Here is a 21,762-nt window from a genome sequence, read left to right as displayed (position 1 = left end):
ATCGTCAAAATTCCGAGCTGGTTGGAAGGCCCTGGCCAAGGTAACATTTGACAAACACAAAGGCAATCGCAGATACTCTCAGCGTGTATGATAGGCATTATCTTTCTGAAATCTCAGCCCAGGATGGCTTGCCTTGAGGGGTAACAAAATTGGGCGTAGAAGATCGTCGATGTACAGCTGTGGTGTAAGGGTTCTGCGGATGACACCAAAAGGTTCAAATGGCTCTGAGCACTATAGGATTTAACTTCTCAGGTAATCAGACCCCTAGAACTTAGAACTACTTGAACCTAACTAACCTAGGGACATCACACACATCCATGCCCGAGGCAGGATTCGAACCTGCAACCGCAGCGGTCGCGCGGTTCCAGACTGTAGCGCCTAGAACCGCTCGGCCACTCCGGCCGGCACACCCAAAGGAGTCCTGCTATGAAAAGAAGTGGCACCCCTCACCATCACTTCTGGTTGTAGGCCCTTATGACTAGTGACAGTTAGGTTGGTGTCTCACCACTCTCAGGGACACCTCTACGGCCTGGAATACTATTGGCTGGAGTAGATTTGTTTCCAGAGTCGTGTCCCGCTTCGAATTAAGGACAGATGACCAGGGAGGGGGGGGGGGGGTCTGGAAGCAGTCTGGACAGCAGTGGGATTCGAAACTGACTTACGTCCACCATATCATCCGAAACCAGAGTGATGATCTAGGGTGCCATTGCTTTTCATAGCAGGATTTCTATTGTTGTCATCTGTGGAACCCTTACAGTACAGCGGTATATCGAAGATACGCTGTGCCCCGTTTTGTTGCACTTCATGGTAAGCCATCCTGGACTTACATTTCAGTAAGATAATGCTCGCCCGCACACAATGAGAGTTTCTACTGCTTGCCTTCGTGCTTGCCAAACCTTGCCTTGGCCACAAAGGTCGCCAGCTCTCTCCCCAATGGAGAATACTTGGAGCATTATAGGAGAGCAGCTCAACCAGCTCGGGATTTTGAAGATCTAAATCCCCCATTGAACAGAATTTGGCACGATATCGTTCAGGAGGTCATCCAACATCTCTCTCAATCAATGCAAACTCGAATAAATGCTTGCATAAGGCCAGAACTGCGCCAATGTGTTATGACTTGCTCCACTTGTGAAGCTCTTTCTCTTGAATAAATCATCCTATTGTTCTGAAGTTGCAATCATTAGTTTGCATATACACATGCATCATATCATCGATTCCCCCGTTACATTCAGATAATTCCTTCATAGTGCATCATTCCATTGTTTTTGTCTTAGAGTGTAATTTAAACATTGATCATGCGTTAAAAACGAATATTGTACACAGTCAAGAAAAAAAAATGCTCTTTACTTCACTTCGTTTGTTTACATAGCCGAGTGGTCAACACGACAGCCCCTTTTGTGTGGGACTTGGGTCCGATTCCCGGTACTGCCAGTGAATTTTCCTTGGTGGGAGGACTGGGCTAGGGTGCACTCAGCCTCGTCCTGTCAATTGAGGAGCTACTTTATTGAGAGGTCAGAACGGCGACACCGGCTGGGAGCACAGTGTGCTGAACTTAAGGCAACATGGCGGTAGATCGACTATAGCGTGGTCATCAGGACCTGTTAACTGTTTTCTTTTGTCTTAACTGGAAGTCACCCATTGGGATTTTTTCTGATCTATCAAAGGCTTTAGATTGTGTAAATGCCTCGCGGGATTAGCCGAGCGGTCTGAAGCGCTGCAGTCATGGACTGTGCGTCTGGCCGCTGCGGATGTTAGAGTCCTTCCTCCGGCATGGGTGTGCATGTTTGTCCTTAGGAAAATTTAGGTTAAGTAGTTGTACGCTTAGAGACTGATGACCTTATCAGTTACATCCCATAAGATTTCACACACATCTGAACATTTTTGATTGTGTAAATGATGGAATACTTCTAGATGAGCTCAAGTACTGTGGTATGAATGGTTGAGTGCTCAAATGATTTAAATCATACCTAACTGGAAGAGTGCAGAAAGTTGAAATAAGCAGTTCACACAATATTCAAAAAACTGATGTTTCCTCAAACTGGGGAACAATCAAGAATGGAGTGCCGCAAGGTTCGGTCTTGGGTCCTCTGCTGTTCTTAATATATATTAATGACTTGCCATTCTATATTCACGAAGATGCAAAACTGGCACTTTTTGCCGATGATACAAGTATAGCTATCACACCCAACAGACAAGAATTAACTGGTGAAATTGTAAACGATGTTTTTCAGAAAATCATTAAGTGGTTCTCTGCAAATGGGCTTTCACTAAACTTTGACAAAACACAGTATATACAGTTCCACACAGTAAATGGAATGACACCATTAATAAATATAGGCTTCGATCAGAAATCGGTAGCTAATACTCAAATTCTAGGTGTATATGCTGGAAAAAGAAAACAGACAACCTGCTAAAACGTTTGAGTTCAGCTACTTATGCAGTTAGGGTCATTGCCAATTTTGGCAATATACATCTCAGTAAATTAGATTACCACTCCTATTTTCATTCTCTGCTTTCGTATAGCATCACATTCTGGGATAACGCATTGAGTAAAAGAGTGTTCATTGCACAAAAGTATGTAATCAGAATAATTGCTGGAGCTCATCCAAGATAATCCTGCAGACACTTATCTAAAGAGCTAGGGATCTTCACTGTAGCTTCACAATATATATATTTACTTGTGAAATTTGTTATTAACAACCCAAACGAATTCAAAAGTAATAGCAGTGTAGATGTCTACAACATTAGGAGAAAGAATGATCTTCACTACTCAAGGTTAAATCTGACTTTGGCTCAGAAGGGGGTAAATTATGCTGCCACAAAAGTATTTGGTCGCTTACCTAATAGCATCCAAAGTCTCACAGATAGCCATATAGCATTTAAAAGTAATTAATGGCAACTCCCTCTACTCATTAGATGAATTTTTGGATATAGTAAGTGGATAATTTCCCCAACACCAACAAAAAAATTAAAAGTATTGAGTGTCATGTAATATTATTATGTAATGTAATATCTTGTATAGTCACCTTTTATTAACCTGACACGTTCCACATCATTACGAAGTGTCGTATTCATGATCTATGGAACACATACTAATCTAATCTAATCTAATCTTCATTACATTGGTATTTTAGAGGTCCTCTCTCAGAAACGTACTGGGAGAGTATTACTACAGTATGGGTAAAATTTGTCGACATGGATCAATGTACCACAAACACTATATGAAATAATTCAGTTTTTCTCTGTAGATATAGTTTTTTTTTCCTGAGAGTACACTCGCCAGTGGTTTCAGTTAGATTTAAAATGATATGCAAAATCAATGAATTTCAATCTGCTTGACGATAATGATGTAAAAACGTCATTATCTTCAGTACATATTTGAGCGAATTGATGTACTTACTTCTGTGTATACACAAACTTTTGGTGCAGGCGCCACTTGTACCACCAGCTTCGCATACACATTTGTTGCAGTCATCCATGTATGTTGTGCCAGGCACACATGTAGCCTTCCCTCCTGCAGAATAAAGGTTGAGGTATCACTAGGACTGAAGATCAGTTGAAATAATGCTTGTTCAATCAGACTTAATTATTACTTAAAAACACTTGTAATTGTTATCTACAGTAGGCATTGTAACCATTCATTTTTTGTTCTTATTTCATGTTTTGACAGACTGATCATTATTCATAATTATTTATGTCGGAAAGGTGCAAAGAGTATATAGATGGGACTATACAAGGGCGATATACTTGGGTGCAATATTGTGGAACTGGAAGAGGACGCAGGTGAAGATGAAATGGGAGATATGATGCTGTGTGAAGAACTTGACAGAGCACTGAAAAACTGAAGGTGAAACAGGGCCTCAGGTGTAGACAATATTCCAGTAGAGCTATTGGTAGCCTTGGGAGGGCCAGTCATGACCAAACTCTTCCATATGGTGAGCAAGATGTACGGGAGAGGCGAAACACCTTCATACTTCAAGAAGAAAAACTATTTCTAATGCCAAAGAAAGTAGGTATTGACAGATGTGAAAATTATCCAGCTATCATTTTAATAAATCATAGTTACAAAATACTAACACGAATTCTTTACAAAAGAATGGAAAAACTGGTAGAAGCTGGCCTTTGGGAAGATCAGTTTGGATTCTGTAGAAATGTAAGAACACGTGGGGCAGTACTGACCCTTCGACTTATCTTAGAATATTGGTTAAGGAAAGTCAAACCTACGTTTCTATCACTTGCAGACTAAAAAAAGCTTTTGAAAATGTTGACTGGAATACTCTCTTTCAAATTCTGAAGGTGGCAGGGGTAAGATACAAAATTTACAATTTGTACAGAAACCAGATGGCAGTTAAAAGCGTCAAGGGGCATGAAAGGGAAGCAGTGGTTGAAGAGGGAGTGAGACAGTGTTGTAGCCTACCCCTGATGTTATCCAATCTGTATAGTGCGCTAGCAGTAAAGGAAACTAAAGGAAAACCTGGAGTAGGAATTAAAATCCATGGAGAGGAAATAAAAACTCTGAGGTTTGGCGACGACATTGTAATTCTGTCAGAGACAGCAAAGGACCTGGAAGAACAGCTGAATGGAATTGTCAGTGCCTTGAACGGAATACATAAGACAAATGTCAACAAAACCAAAACGAGGATAATGGAATGTAGTCGAATTAAATCAGGTGATGTTGGCAGATTTAGATTAGAAACTGAGCAGTAAATGACTTTTACTATCTGGGGAGTAAAATAAATGATGAAGGACGAAATAGAGAGGATATGAAACGTAGACTGGCGATGGCAAGGAAAGCATTTCTGAAGAAGAGAAATTTGTTCACATCGAGTGTAGATTTAAGTGTCAGGAAGTCGTTTCTGGAAGTATTTGTATGGAGTGTAGCCATGTATTGAAGTGAAATACGGACGATAAACAGTGTAGACAAGAAGAGAATAGAAGCTTTCGAAATGTGGTGCTACAGAAGAATACTGAAGATTAGATGGGTAGATCACATTTCTAATGTGGAGGTAATGAATAGAACTGGGAAGAAGAGGAATTTGTGGCAGAACTTGACTAGGAGGAGGGATTGGTTGGTAGGACACCTTCTGATCCATAAAGCGACCATCAATTTAGTGTTTGATGGAACCGTGGAGGGTAAGAATCGTAGAGAGAGATCGGGAGATGAATATATTAAGTAGTAAGATGTAAGTTGCAGTAGGTACTGGGAGATGGAGAGCTTACACAGGATAGAGTACCAAGGAGAGCTGCGTCAAACCAGTATCTTGAGTGAAGCCCACTAGAACAACCACAAATTGAAATGTCTATTGTGAAATTGTAGTTAAGTATCCCATATATAAAGGTTGTACCAAACGAAATTAATTAGTTTACGATGAACTGTGATATAAATCAAGCTGAAGTTATGTTGAATGTGTTTGTAATTCATATTACTAGGAATTTAAATTATTAATAAAACTTATTTCCATAACTCCTTACAATTGACTGGATAATAAGGAACATTTTAGAATAATTTGCCTACATTAACTTAAGTAATATTTTCAGGTATCTTTCTAAGAATAAATTTGATTCCGTTAGACATATTTTTCAACAAGTAGTCTCATAATCACTCTTGTTTTTGCTTATCACTTCATCATATTTTAACACGCGATGTGATACAGTGATATGCAGAAGCATGAGTGATCACTGAGGTTGCTCAATGACCTCAGTGATCACTCATGCTTCTGCATATCATTGTATCACATCGCGTGTTAAAATATGATGAAGTGATAAGCAAAAACAAGAGTGATTATGATGCATACTGCGTCGTGTGAACACAGGATGACAGCCAGGCTGCTTCCGCATGGGCCATTCTACACTTGGCCACAGTACATCGTCGACTGAAGACACCATCAAGGAGCAGTGCACCGAAAGGAAACTACCCCTGGTGGCAGCAATAAACTTACCGATGGAACAACACACTTTCTCTTCCTTTCTGTATTTTGCATTTGATTTGTTAAATTATCTTGTAATTATCTGACATGAAACGGACTACTTGACGTTACAGCTTTCCTCTTCTACCTTGAATTTTATTTTTTCAATTACTTCTTAATTTGCTAAGGAGCACCTTGCTTTATCAGTTAACAGCCTGCTCATTTGAATCACTATTTTATATGCTTATATATTGTCCCTAGACTTTATTATTTTCAGTTGTTGAAATCGTTTTCTACCGTAAGCTAACTTCCCGACATTCTTTTATATTATGTCAATTCTGTTGTAACGTGATAAATTTTGTTATGTAATTGTGCATACAGTGGTGCTGTCTAGCAAAACCACATCTCGTTGTGAACGAAATGCACAGCAGTTCCATGACTCAATACCTGAATGTACTATTTGTGACGTGTTACACTGTCTAATCATATGTTATGGCATGATGTTTCTCAAGTTTCTTTCCTTTCATATTGTACTCATTCTAAGTAGATATGATTTTTTACAGAAAATATATTTTTCTGTCTATCCTGGGTGTGAAGATGAATGCTAGCATAATCGAAAACGGCAATATCATTTTATAAACTCGTGGCCTAGACAAATAAAACCTATACATGTATCAAGGTCACACCTACAAGGTGTGGGAGGTGGTAATACTCATCGATACAAGAAAAATAAATCCAGTAAACATGGGCCTGGAAATGCATACTTTCTGCGATAAATACTTCCTTACAGCAGGTACTCAACGTTGTACCCATTAAAGACAATACACCCCTTTGTCTTCCGGCATAAGGATTAGTCACCCTTTGAAGCATACCCGCTTGTTGTACCTGCTGGCACACCCTGAAAACGCAACCCTGTAATGTCCGCACATCGCTGCTCATGAATGGTTGTTTACATCTTTGGGAGGATTTAGTGACATCTCTGAACAGTCAAATGGACTGTGTCTGTGATACAATAACCACAGGCAACGTGTATCTTCAGACGTTCTGGGAACCGGGGTGATCAAGACTTTTTTTGATGTGTGTATTTTGCCGATGAGGCATGTTCACAAGATATGGTGCTGTGAATTTCCATAATCAACATGTATGGGCAGATATAAATCCCCAAATAGAGTAAATAGTTAAACAGAATGTAGTTTTGCTCAGTGATTGTTTTTATGATTTGTATCATTTGTTCTGTAGTGGTGTTTGGGATTTGTGAGTTTCTTGTTGTTCTTTTATGGTACTGATTGCGCCACTGAGTGGGAAGAAAGAGTACACGTCTTACACCTCAAAGGAAATTAGTTTTGCCGTTATTTTTGGATGAATTACGAGTAGTTTCATATGCTTACATTATTCTCTAGCTATTAATATTGAGCTAAGTATTAGTGTGCAAACTTTGCAGCGTGGTACGACAGACCATCCATAAAATTGATATTCTCTTCACTTCTTTTGGGCTGAATACTGAGCGTGGATGCTGTATTTTTGTACTAAGTTTTGTTCTGTGTTTCCGCTAGTAAATTTTGATGTTTATAATGAGTTTTTCCAGTTTCGTTTGCACTCTGTTGGTTGGATCAAAGTTACACTCTTCAACATTATTCTTTAGAATGAGATTTTGTTTATTCACAAATTCCTTTTTATCCTTGAGTATTGTATTGTTAGTTTTGATGCTTTTGAAGCTACTGCTCCCCTTTGCTCTGTTTTTTCCTTATTGACGTAGTTTTTACAGGTAATTTGTTATATTCCTGATTCTTTCTATGAATCCTCTTGCTTTTGATGAAGGCAGTAACTTGTTTTACCATCAATTTTGTGATTAGTCCTGGATTTATATCATTGCTCTACTTTTTATTTCTTCTTGTGCTTTCGTATGTTCTGATTCTGCTTGTAATGTATGCAGTTGTCAATGTTATATTTGAAACCTTCCTCTACCAGTTCTGTTTTCACTTCACTCAAATGTGTGTTAGTGAGAGTTATTAATCTTAGTGAAATGTTTATGCCAGTGGTCTTGCGTGTGAGGTCTTTTCTCATGCGCTCATTTAAGTTCTTTACGTGTTTTTTGGTGTTTGTTTACATTTTTTAGAAATCTGCTGTTCTTTAGCTAAGATGTGCCTTGGTGTTGTAACTTTGATAAGATCCTGTCTGCATGTGCAAAAAACAAGACACCGTCCAAACTGGCCCAACGGTACCGACCGGCCGCCACGTCGTTCTTAGCCCTTAGACGTCACCAGGTGCGCATATGTTGGGACATGCGGTCAGCACCTCACTCTACCGGCCATTGTCAGTTTTCCTGACCAGTGTCACTACTTCTCAATCAAGCAGCTCCTCAATTGCCCTCAAAAGGGCTGAGTGCACCCCAATAGGTAACAGCAGTCGGCAGACCTGGATGGTGAACCACCAAGTATTAGCCAAGCTCGACAATGCTCAACTTTGGTGAGCTGATGGGAATCGGTGTTGCGACTGTGGAAAGTCTGTTCGCTTCTGCATGTGCAGATTGCACAGTTTTATGTTTAATTCAGACTCTTTCTGCATATGATTATCTAACCTAATTTGGTCTTTTGTGCTACTTGAGAATCGCTGTTTACCTTTACACAAATGTAACTTCGAGGCAAATGATACTGAATACATGTTTTGTTGATTTTCCAATTGTTTCATGCGCTGTAGTGTTCGATGAGGGTCCTCGTGTATGTGTTATTCATCTGTGACGTAAGTGCTTAAGAGGCAGTATTAAAATTGGAAATATCTGACACCGTTTTTCCTCAGTTGTTATTTGAGCTTAGGTTACCATACAGATAAGAACAAATGTCATCTATTCCAAAGGACCATAACCCCACTTGGCCTAAAACCAAAACTGACGAAAGTTTAAAAAAGTGTTACATCATCAAAACAGTCACAATTCCTGTGTACAGTGTCGTGAATTATGACCTCCTCAGCTAAAACTGTTGTTGACGAAGTGAATCATTACTGAAGAGCATTTAAAAACGTCAGGTGATGAAAGTCCGTTTTTGTACCAACCGTTTCTCGAAAATGATTCGGAATAATACATGCTGCCTCGCATCACAGAAAACACGTTTATCATAATTCTGCGCGTTTTCGTCGGAATGTATTACTTAACAGCTCAAGACTGAGGTATGTAGTAAACAGATAAACTGGTTTACATTTTGGTAACAAATACCTATGGTTCAATTTCAATAAACAAGAAAGACATGAAGACTAGGAAGACAGGTGTAGCTTCAAATCTTTTTCTCTCAAAACGTGAAACTACAGTATAATAGTGTCGTCTGTTTGTGACATCCATACAGTCAACACACATACTACAAACAATAGCTATATCAAAAACAGAAAATCGACATGATAAGACATTAATGTCGTCTAGAAATGCTTATCACACAAGTTTTCGCATGATTAGCCCCCAAAATCGAAGCATAAATTAGTGCAATAACATCCGGTAGTTTCCAGAAAACAATGGAAAATGCAGTTTTTCTATTATGGAGGATATTGAATTCTTGAATTATTATAAACTCTCTAAAATATTGGTCGGTGAAGTGAACCATTACTGAAAACGTCTAAAATCATTACATTATTGAAGTTTGGTTTTTAGTACCCACCATTCCTTGAACATTATTTGCAATAAATATATTGCCCTTCACAAGGCAGGCAGTGTTGTGAGTTTTGGGACTGCAGGTGAAGGGGGAGGAGCCTGGCTTAGTACGGGGGGATAGGCCTAATAGTTAGGAGGGACCTTTTGAATTCATGTATTTACTTCTGTAAATGACCCGACGGTCAATGGTCACGTTATATCCAGAATGCTTGTTGATCTCATCCCTTCACTCAGAAAGTCTGTCCAGAATGCTCGTTGTTCTCATCCCTTCGCCCAGAATGTGTTTTGTTCAAAAACTGCCAGCAAATTATTGTGGCCTAATATAATCCGAGTATCCATGACTTTCGATGGCATTTTGTATTGTTTTCCATTCCTCCTCCTCTTCCATCGTCTTGGTCAATTCTATATACACTCCTGGAAATTGAAATAAGAACACCGTGAATTCATTGTCCCAGGAAGGGGAAACTTTATTGACACATTCCTGGTGTCAGATACATCACATGATTACACTGACAGAACCACAGGCACATAGACACAGGCAACAGAGCATGCACAATGTCGGCACTAGTACAGTGTATATCCACCTTTCGCAGCAATGCAGGCTGCTATTCTCCCATGGAGACGATCGTAGAGATGCTGGATGTAGTCCTGTGGAACGGCTTGCCATGCCATTTCCACCTGGCGCCTCATTTGGACCAGCGTTCATGCTGGACGTGCAGACCGCGTGAGACGACGCTTCATCCAGTCCCAAACATGCTCAATAGGGGACAGATCAGGAGATCTTGCTGGCCAGGGTAGTTGACTTACACCTTCTACAGCACGTTGGGTGGCACGGGATACATGCGGACGTGCATTGTCCTGTTGGAACAGCAAGTTCCCTTGCCGGTCTAGGAATGGTAGAACGATGGGTTCGATTACGGTTTGGATGTACCGTGCACTATTCAGTGTCCCCTCGACGATCACCAGAGGTGTACGGCCAGTGTAGGAGATCGCTCCCCACACCATGATGCCGGGTGTTGGCCCTGTGTGCCTCGGTCGTATGCAGTCCTGATTGTGGCGCTCACCTGCATGGCGCCAAACACGCATACGACCATCATTGGCACCAAGGCAGAAGCGACTCTCATCGCTGAAGACGACACGTCTCCATTCGTCCCTCCATTCACGCCTGTCGCGGCACCACTGGAGGCGGGCTGCACGATGTTGGGGCGTGAGCGGAAGACGGCCTAACGGTGTGCGGGACCGTAGTCCAGCTTCATGGAGACGGTTGCGAATGGTCCTCGCCAATACCCCAGGAGCAACAGTATCCCTAATTTGCTGGGAAGTGGCGGTGCGGTCCCCTACGGCACTGCGTAGGATCCTACGGTCTTGGCGTGCATCCGTGCGTCGCTGCGGTCCGGTCCCAGGTCGACGGCACGTGCACCTTCCGCCGACCACTGGCGACAACATCGATGTACTGTGGCGACGTCACGCCCCACGTGTTGAGCAATTCGGTGGTACGTCCACCCGGCCTCCCGCATGCCCACTATACGCCCTCGCTCAAAGTCCGTCAAATGCACATACGGTTCACGTCCACGCTGTCGCGGCATGCTACCAGTGTTAAAGACTGCGATGGAGCTCCGTATGCCACGGAAAATTGGCTGACACTGACGGCGGCGGCGCACAAATGCTGCGCAGCTAGCGCCATTCGACGGCCATCGCCGCGGTTCCTGGTGTGTCCGCTGTGCCGTGCGTGTGATCATTGCTTGTACAGCCCTCTCGCAGGTCCGGAGCAAGTATGGTGGGTCTGACACACCGGTGTCAATGTGTTCTTTTTTTCCATTTCCGGGAGTGTATATGTTTTAGACTCCTACTAAGTATTATTCATTCAGAAGGAACCATTTTTCCGACACTGCTGCTGCACCATGATTCATTCTTGGAACGTAATCTTGGCCAGTAGTTGGAAACGTGTGAAACACGTCTCATCCAGCCAGATGACTTCCTCACATTGCTCCATAGTCCAGGTTTTAAGGCTTCGGGCTCATATATTCCTGTTATGGGCATTTATGTCACTGACGAGTAGTTTTGAAATTCCAGCGCGCACTGCAGTTCCCTGTTTCATTCTTGTTGCTTTGGTGCTAACTGGGTTCGTGAATGCGACATTCACTTCAGCAGTGACTTTTGCAGCTGGTGTCCTCTTAACGTTTCGACACAGTCCACTTCTATGACAACCTGTGACGACCTCAGGATGTTTCAGACGCTTGCTCTGACCCACAACTAGTTGGTTTTTTAGTGCCCTATTGAAAAATATTTTGCACTACCTGCATATCTCCGAAAAGGGGGGCAGAGAGAGAGCAGAGAATGGAAGAATAACCCTTATAAAACTAAAAATTATTGTTTTACTGTGCAGTAGAAACAAAATAATAACCAAATTAAAAGTATCTTTTAAAGAGTTCATAATAATTTTCGCTTGGCACACAGACACAGAAAGTATTCGCGAATAAAAGTCCATTTTCTGGTGTTTCGGTTTCCTTAAATTGTTATTTGCGATATGTAGTTGGGTGCGAAAGTCCCATCATTATAGTTTACAAGATAGACTTGACGTTTTTCGTCATAATCTGGTGAAGCAGACACGCCTACGTGTTGCGAGAATGTGCTTTATTGATGGTCCATTGTGAAAGATCTCTAGGCCTGCCTTTCTTGAAGGTTTCCCGGCGGATAGAGTATTCCGTCACGTTTAGCGCTTGCGAAAACGCTAGATGAACCATAGGAAGAGCAAGAAGAAAGAGGTGTCAAATCTACGACTTTTCTACCATGTGTGTAAAATATTTCGTCAGAAATACTCAATCTTACTGCCACTGGCCAGGACGGAAGCTCTTCTGGGATCTGTGCAAGCTGATTTGGTTTTACGAAAGGCAGGTGTATATGAAATCTAAGATTTGTGTTGAAAAGTACATAGCACAAACAATAGGCTCTCTACAAGGAAGGTGCTTCGAGTACCAGTTACACCTCTGCCTTTTACAGCCCAGTTAATATGCAGTGATTGAATATTGTATTTACATTGGACATGCTATGAATTATGTAAATTGAAGGTGGAGGGGAAAGAAAGAAAAGGCAAGGGACTTTATGCGGAATCGGAGGCGACGAGTGAAAGTGTGTGTTGGATTGGCACTCGAACCTCAGGCATCACCGGCTTATTAGGCTGTCGCATTAACGAGTGCGCCATCTAGACACAGCGTTAATCACAAATGCACGGATCATCTTAGCTCGCTCCCTGACTCACTCAAATTCCAATCTAGCGCCATCTGTCTGAAGTGGAAGAACAGACACCACGCATTCACATAACTGTCACGTCAATGAGCAGCAAACCAACACCCTTCAATGCGGGTGCCCGATTCCTTTTGACCTTCTGTGGGAATCTAAAATTTGCGACCGTGGTAAATCTTCACAGGGACTGCAGATAGGTGGTCCCAACTGTTAATGTGGGTCAGGCATGGAGTGTGACCAGATAGTCAATGTGGTTGGGAACAACACTGTGTCCGGATTAACGCAACTACCTAGTAAATAGGAGACCTCTGGTTCGAGACCCAGTCCGGCACACATTTTCACTCGTCGCCACCGATTCTGCATAAAGTCCCAATCCAGCTGATATCATCAATTCCTTCCCTTTCCATTTCTTTCTTCCCTCCACCCCCCCACCTCCTAGAACTTACGTAATATGTATCTCAGCTGCAGATTCTGCATTGTGTCTGTCCTCTCAGACATATCGGAAGGAACGGACACCACGCATTCGTGTAACATTCTATGAATTATGAGGCCGAGGTACTGGTCGTAGCCTCGGACTATCGGGATTCGGTCGTAAAGAAAACTGTGGAAACATAATTTGCAGATAACCGGATCAACCAAGATGTTTCCAACTCGACAGATCTTGAAAACCATTCATTTCATGTCTGTGATCTCAGATGATTTATTGTTCTGAGACTTCGCTGCCTTTCATTTCAACTAATGCCATCCATTTTAACAACCAACCACATAATTCTTAAGTACTGTGGATATACTGCTTCTTCGCTTGCTTTCTGTCACCATCAGATGTACGAAGTTTTATCCATGACTGATGTTCCTGCGGCCAATAGTGTCATCTGTGATGCACGTGCGTCAACTTCACAGTACTGCGTCATGTTGTTTAATACTGCCAGCGACTCACCTTGACCCTGCCTGTAAGGTTATGAAGCGAAATATTGGAACAGAAAATAATGCTCTAATGCAAGCCCAAAATATGATGGAGGATCTCTAAATTGTTTGGGTTTGATTGCACTTATACCGTTAAAAAGGTGGGAATTTAAGGAGATGGGACCTGGATAAACTGACTAAACCAGAGGTTGTACAGTGTCAGGGAGAGCATACGGGAACAATTGGCAAGAATGAGGGAAAGAAATGCAGAAGAAGAAGAATGGTTGCTTTTAGGGATGAAGTGGAGAAGACAGCAGAGGATCAAGTAGGTAAAAACACGAGGGATAGTAGAAATCCTTGCGTAACAGAAGAAATATTGAATTTAATTGATGAAAGGAGAAAATATAAAAATGCAGTAAATGAAGCAGGCAGAAAGGAATACAAACGTCTCAAAAATGAGATCGACGGGAAGTGCAAAATGGCTAAGCAGGGATGGCTAGAGGACAAATGTAAGGATGTAGAGGCTTATCTCACTAGTGGTAAGATAGATACTGCCTACAGGAAAATTAAAGAGACGTTTGGAGAAAAGAGAACCACTTGTATGAATATCAAGAGCTCAGATCGAAAGCCAGTTCTAAGCAATGAAGGGAAAGCAGAAAGGTGGAAGGAGTATATAGAGGGTCTATACAAGGGCGATGTACTTGAGGACAATATAATGGAAATGGAAGAGGATGTAGAAGAAGATGAAATGGGAGATATGATACTGCGTGAAGAGTTTGACAGAGCACTGAAAGACCCGAGTCGCAACAAAGCTCCGGGAGTAGACAACATTCCATTAGAACTACTGACAGCCTTGGGAGAGCCAGTCCTGACAAAACTCTACCATCTGGTGAGCAAGATGTATGAGACAGGCGAAATACCCTCAGACTTCAAGAAGAATATAATAATTCCAATCCCATGGAAAGCAGGTGTTGACAGATGGGAAAATTACCGAACTATCAGTCTAATAAGTCACAGCTGCAAAATACCAACGCGAGTTCTTTACAGACAAATGGAAAAACGGGTAGAAGCCGACCTCGGGGAAGATCAGTTTGGATTCCGTAGAAGTATCGGAACACGTGAGGCAATACTGACCCTACGACTTACCTTAGAAGCCAGATTAAGGAAAGGCAAACCTACGTTCCTAGCATTTGTAGACTTAGAAAAAGCTTTTGACAATATTGACTGGAATACTCTCTTTCAAATTCTGAAAGTGGCAGGGATAAAATACAGGAAGCAAAAGACTATTTACAATTTGTACAGAAACCAGATGGCAGTTACAAGAGTCGAGGGACACGAAAGGGAAGCAGTGGCTGGGGATGGAGTGAGACATGATTGTAGCCTCTCCCCGATGTTATTCAATCTTTATTTTGAGCAAGCAGTGAAGGAAACAAAAGAAAAATTCGGAGTAGGTATTAAAATCCATGGAGAAGAAATAAAAACTTTGAGGTTTGCCGATGACATTGTAATTCTGTCAAAGACAGCAAAGGACTTGTAAGAGCAATTGAACGGAATGGATAGCGTCTTGAAAGGAGGATATAAGATGAAACATGGACGATAAATAGTTTGGACAAGAAGAAAATAGAAGCTTTAGAAATGTGGTGCTGCAGAAGAATGCTAAAGATTAGATGGGTAGATGATATAACTAATGAGGAAGTATTGAATAGGATTGGGGAGAAGAGAAGTTTGTGGCACAACTTGACTAGAAGAAGGGATCGGTTGGTAGGGCATGTTCTGAGGCATCAAGGGATCACCAGTTTAGTATTGGAGGGCAGTGTGGAGGGTAAAAATCGTAGAGGGAGACCAAGAGATGAATACACTAAGCAGATTCAGAAGAGTGTAGGTTGCAGTAGGTACTGGGAGATGAAGAAGCTTGCACAGGATAGAGTAGCATGGAGAGCTACATCAAAGCAGTCTCAGGACTGAAGACCACAACAACAACAAACGTTAAAAATGTGAAGCTAGAAAATATTGGAAGTAAACATCTTACCTGTATGTTTACTTTCAATGGTCACATACAATTGTTAATTGACGATCATCAATACAAAGAATTAATAAATGTAACCACATTCGACCACATTGATGTGGAAATCAGTAGTATCTAACTCCTGCCTTCGAATGGCGTTGCACCTTACCTTCAGTAGGCGCTGCGCGGATGTCGCAGTCCTTGTTGGTACAATCGGTTAGGATGCCTGTACTGCTACACTTGCATGTGCTGCAGTACACCTTGACTAAATCTCCAGGCATACAACCCTGCACTCCTGCAAAGTGAAGCGAAAGGTATCATTATAATCAACTGCAACGGGGACAATGGTCTGTAGCAGGCAAACCTTTTACTTTACTGTGCAGTTCCACACTCTACATGGTATCCTGCGACAGACATTGCTGTGTTTAATGAATCAGTTGCTGTTCCTTAATTGAATGTAATTTACAATAATCATAATTCACGATATAACAATGACCTAAAATATCTATGGCACAAATTTCGCTAAAATATTCTATACACATGTTATTGAGAAATAAAAATGACTGTTAAAAAATGGTTCTCGGGCGAGACGTCGGAAGTCGTGAAATTTCCACAGTATCCCGTCGGCGCAATTGACCAACATCTTCAGGTGCGGCAGACACACTAATGAGACTTTTTTGTGGTACTTTGCGGTACAGCGTCACTGCTATATAGCTCTCTTATGGTCTTCGTGTATGGTTAAATTTTTCTATCTTACAATGAAACCATTGGAGTTCACGTTGAAGGTGAGGCAGTGCAACTTGAAGTTCCATACCACTGTTCAACTATGGAAGTTCAAGGCTTCTGGCAACAGGTGACAACTACATAGGCAGTGATAGTGGTGATCGTACCACGGCTTTTCGTAATCAGTGGCTTTATCAAAACTGACACATTACTGTAGGCTTTACCAAGTCTATCGCTAGCCATGGTCCAAATCTGAGTCCTCGAGGATGCTATGAAGGACAGCATGGCGGTACCAGTGCATCTTGTATAGAAACGCCTTGCCCCTCTCGAAAGGACATCTTTAGAGTTATCATGTTTGTCTCCTTGTGCAATGTAACAACCCTCGTGAATGGATGCGCAGACAGCTTTTTTTTGGTTTCATTGTATTGCATCCCTTTATACAAGGTGGGCCAGCAGCGGCTAACATATGCCGTTCTTCGGCCAATAGAAAATGTGCCATCTACCATGGAGACATAGAAACAGATATACGTGAAGGTTAAAAACAGATCATACACAAAAGAAATGTAATGGAGGTGTTCGCCGGAAGGCACTGATTGCGTAGGAGAGGTCAACAGTGTACACAAACGAAGACAAACAGTGGTACATACGAACAAAGGAGCACACCGAAGAGAACACTCATCCATAGAAATGAAGAAAACACTTTTGCACTGTACAATGGTGACGATCTTCGGCACGGAAAACACTGAACACAGTAATGAGATTGGTGAGGGAGGGGGGGCTGCCACTGGGTGTAGGAGACAGGCAGTGGGGGTGAGGGGGGAAGGAGTGGGGGGAAGAAGGTAGTGGGAGAAGGGAAGTGTGAGGGGAGGGGAAAGCAGGCAGGTTCCACCGAAGCACTTTATTCTGCAGGTGCTGGATATTCCTCTTCCAGGAGGCACAATTAATGACCATCACTGAGGCTGCATTTTTTTCCACACTGAGGCTGTGATCGAAGCGTCCTATTGATGAGAGTCTGAAAAAACATTGCGCAGGTGTGAACATGTCTAATTCAGTGACCAATAGTGCACATATGCTGGTGCGTAGCGAGAGAGGCAGACAGCTATGCCATCTGTTGGACGATGAACGTAAGCACAGAGGCTGTCAATCATACTGTGCTCTGCCAACTGCCACCTCAGGATCCTCTGTCTGGAGCCACCTGCAGAAATGCGTGGCAATGCTTATATAAGACAACAAGTGTTTGATGCAGTTGTTAGATCAGTTACTGCTGCTACAATGGCAGGTCATCAAGATTTAAGCGAGTTTGAACGTGGTGTCATAGTCGGTGCATGAGTAATGGACACACCATCTCGAGGGTAGCGATAAATTGGGGATTTTCCTGTATGACCATTTGACGAGTGTACCATGAATATCAGGAATCCGGTAAAACATCAAATCTTCGACAACGCTGCGACCGAAAAAAGATCCTGCAAGAACGAGATCAATGACGACCGAAGAGATTCTTTCAACGTGACAGAGCTGCAATCGTTTCACAAGTTGTTGAAGATTTCAATTCTGGGCCTTGAACAAGTGTCAACGTGCGAAGCTTTCAACGAAACATCATCGATATGTGCTTTCAGAGGCGAAGGCCCACTCGTGTACCCCTGATAACTGTACGACACAAAGCTTCACACCTCGCCTGGGACCGTCAACACCAACATTGCACTCTCGACGACCAAAAACATTTTGCCTGGTCGGATGATTCTCGTTTCAAGTTGTATCGAGCGGAATGACGTGTACTGGTATGGAGACAAATTCATAGATCCGTGGATACTGCGTGTCAGAGGACTGTTCAAACTGGTGGTGGCTCCATAATTGTATGGGCCGCGTGCAGTTGAAGCGATATGTGACCCATGGTACGTCTAGATACGACTCTGACAGGTGACGCATACGTAAGCATCCTGTCTGATCACTTGCGTCCATTCATGTCCATTGTGCGTCCATTGTGCATTCCGACGGACTTGGGTAGTTCCAGCAGGACAATACAACATCCCACACGTCCAGAATTGCTACAGAGTGGCTCCAGGAACACTCCTCTGAGTTGAAACACTTCCGCTGGCCACCAAACTCCCCAGACATGAACAGTATTGAGTATATCTGGGATACCTTCCAACGTCCTGTTCAGAATAGATCTCCACCCCCTCGTACTCTCTATGGACGGCCCTGAAGGATCCATGGTGACATTTCCCTCCAGGACTACTTCAGTCATTAGCTGAGTCTATGCCACGTCGTGTTGCGCCATTTCTGCCTGCTCGCATGAACCCTACACGATATTTCCTAGTGTACCAGTATCTTTGGCTCTTCAGTGTACGACCCACAGTTCTCCAGTGTGGTCGCTGTGAGAGCCAGAGCTGGATCCGACGCCGTGCTGAGATGCTATCCTGTGTTCCTGCTAAGCAGAGTAGTAGCGCGGCGAATGTCCGCTTTAATAACGCTGTCCCAGTACGGAGACGTCGACGAGGGAATTTTGGTGTTTTCGTATTCCGTACAATGTCCTGTATTGATGCAGTTTTCGGCCACTGCACTGACTGGCCCAGACGTGTGTGTCGTCGTCGTTCGACGCATCTGTCCTCAACGGTGGGACACGTTTCTCCAATGTATGACATTTAGCAACTACAGGGAATCTTACAGACACCACGCGTTTGTAAACCAAGATCATCATTCACTGAGCCTAAAAGATCTCTCACTTTTGTTGGCCGATGAAAGACGCATTTAACTTTATGTTTCACTAATAATCATGCTAGTTTTGAAGAAATACCTTCGACGGCCATTCATCTTGTAAGTAGGCTGTTTAGGATGTTTATTGGTAACGCCACGTAGCACTCTGTAGGAAAATCACTGGCTGTGCAGTGTGCAGTCTGTGGCTGGTTTGCATTGTTGTCTGCCATTGTAGTGTTGGGCAGCGGCAGCTGGATGCTAACTGCGCGTAGCGTTGTGCAGTTGGAGGTGAGCCGCCAGCAGTGGTGGATGTGGGGAGAGAGATGGCGGAGTTTTGAAATATGTAGGACTGGATGTCATGAACTACCATATATATTATGACTATTAAGATTAGTAACGCAAATTCTTGACCTGTGAAATATTTTTATATGAGACTGTCACTGTAGCGGAAACTGCTGTCGTAAATATTTCGGTAAGACAGTTAAGTGACCACCTGCACGAAATGCGTCGTGGGCACCGAGCTGCGCGACAGCCACCTGACAAAAGAAAGCCATTAGATCTATTAAATAATTATTTTATGATCCACGTTCTTCGAAAAAGGAGCACTTGGAAAGGAAAGAACAATAAGAAGGAATTAATAACAGTTACTGCATACTTAATTTTCTTTTCAACTACTTGGTAATATTTTTTGTAGAATTAGTTTTCTTGTGCACCACTTTAATGACATAGATATTAATATGTGAACAGACATTTCCCTTTTCTGCATTGTTGTCTTTACTGTAATTTTTTCTGCTTGAGCTTTGTCATGTTTAGATATAAATTATTGCATTTGCTGCTGCTGTTTGCCAGGCATAGTGTTACTGAATTTCACTTTGTATTACTCTGTTAAGCCAGTTTTACTACTGATTTATTTTTCTTGTTGCTGTTCATTGCTTCATATTAGTTGTAATGTTGCATTTGCTTTTATAAGTCCTATATTGCTGCTTTTTTTGCCAATTTGTATTTTTTTGTCATTCGTGTTTGTGTTCATTGTTTTGTTTGCTGCTGCATTGCGTCGTCCCTTAGTTTAGCATCTGAGCTCAGTAGGTTTAAGTTATTTTAAGAGGGGGTAGACTATATAAGTAACTAACTATGATGAATTGGAAGAAAAGCATTGAGAAGCTATAAGAAAATGGTTTGGGCAAAAAAGTAGTGTACAGTGGGAAAAACTATTTTTGAAAGAGGATGTGAACAAAATACAGAAAGCATGCTTGGATAGGATATTTTGGTGGAAACAAATGTTGAGATAAGAAGAAACATCTACAGAATGACGTTTTGGGTTGGACTGCAGTACCAAATGTTACACTGAAAACAAACCCTGTCCTTTCCTTGTGTTATCCCGCTATGTGTTTGTGTACCCTTGTGTATTTATGTTCTTCCCATCTTTATATGTTTATCTGATAAGACTTACGTTGCAGTATTTTTCTAATACTCAGTTACATGAACTATGATGAGGAATACTGTTATCCTCAAATATAATTTGCATTAATAATATGTTATTTACTTTGTAAAGATATTTAGACATTATTTATCTGTTCTGTTTTAATGTTCATGTGTGAAGTTGATGTTTCAAAAGTTATTCTGATCTTTTATGTATGTACTTATGTCATACTTCCTGTAACACTGATGTGTATGTTATTTTGATTCTTTTGTAAAGCCTGTATTACTGCAAATGTTATCTGTATTGTTATGTTTTAATGATGTATTTTGTACCTCTGTTATTGTATTCTCATGTTATAAAATTTTAATTGGCACCAGTTCATCAAATTAAATAACTTGTAAATTACATTTCACTGCCCAAGTTTCTGTTGGTCATAGTATATGGACAATATGTGAGAAGTAGGGACTGATAGTGTTAGCACGTGTGTTAATAACTCAGTAAGGGACTGGATAACAGCATTGCTGGTTCTAAGGACATTTCAAAAAACAATTTTTCTGAGTGCACAAGTGGTAGTTATGGACTTGCTATATTATCCGCAAGACTCTTCAATGGTGATTGTGAGCCTGCACAGTCAAACAGATGGCTGCTGGCCATCTCTACAAGGACTACAGTGGGTCTACACCTTTGATGACCCACCAATACCATTATTTCTACAAGGACTGCAGTGGGTCTGCACCTCTGGTGGCCCACCAATAGTAATCTCTACCAGGACTACAGTGGGTCTGCTCTGTGATGACCTACCTACCGATAGTCTTCAACGTTGACTGACTCTGCTGTGGTCCATTATCTGTCTGCATGTCAAGAGTCAGCACTGTCTGTCCGTTGGAAGGACAACACTACTTCTTCAAGACTGCTTAGAAATCCACTACTTCCAAGTGCATTTTCTTTTACTGCTAAGACTTTGAGAAAAACACTGCTATTTTACTGTGATGAATGATCAGGACTGTCTTTATAGACTGTGAGAAAATTTTAGCTTTTGACCAACATTGTAGTAATAAGTGTATTCATTTGATATCTTTCTTACTGTAATTATGAAAAAAAATTTCAAATTTGTATTGGCCACTGCCCAAAACAATTTGTAAAATTTTTTGTGGTGAGCATGGGGGCTATGTAAGTAGGCTGTTTAGGATGTTTATTGGTAACGCCACGTAGCACTCTGTAGGAAAATCACTGG

At 41.8% G+C, this 21,762-nt stretch overlaps 1 protein-coding gene across 2 annotated transcripts in view; it reads right to left on the bottom strand.

Annotated features, from left to right (window-relative positions):
* Positions 1-21,762, bottom strand: part of LOC126284492 (keratin-associated protein 16-1-like) — a 306,103-nt gene that overhangs the window by 146,047 nt on the left and 138,294 nt on the right. For both annotated transcript variants that reach the window (XM_049983455.1, XM_049983454.1), the window contains exons 5-6: positions 15,861-15,986; positions 3,401-3,514 (exon numbers count right to left, since the gene is read on the bottom strand). In XM_049983455.1, the coding sequence (XP_049839412.1) occupies positions 3,401-3,514; positions 15,861-15,986 (240 nt within the window). The remainder of the gene's footprint in view (positions 1-3,400; positions 3,515-15,860; positions 15,987-21,762) is intronic.

Source organism: Schistocerca gregaria, chromosome 8, assembly GCF_023897955.1.
Source record: "Schistocerca gregaria isolate iqSchGreg1 chromosome 8, iqSchGreg1.2, whole genome shotgun sequence".
NCBI lineage: Eukaryota > Metazoa > Arthropoda > Insecta > Orthoptera > Acrididae > Schistocerca > Schistocerca gregaria.
This window is presented reverse-complemented; position numbering and strand designations above follow the sequence as displayed.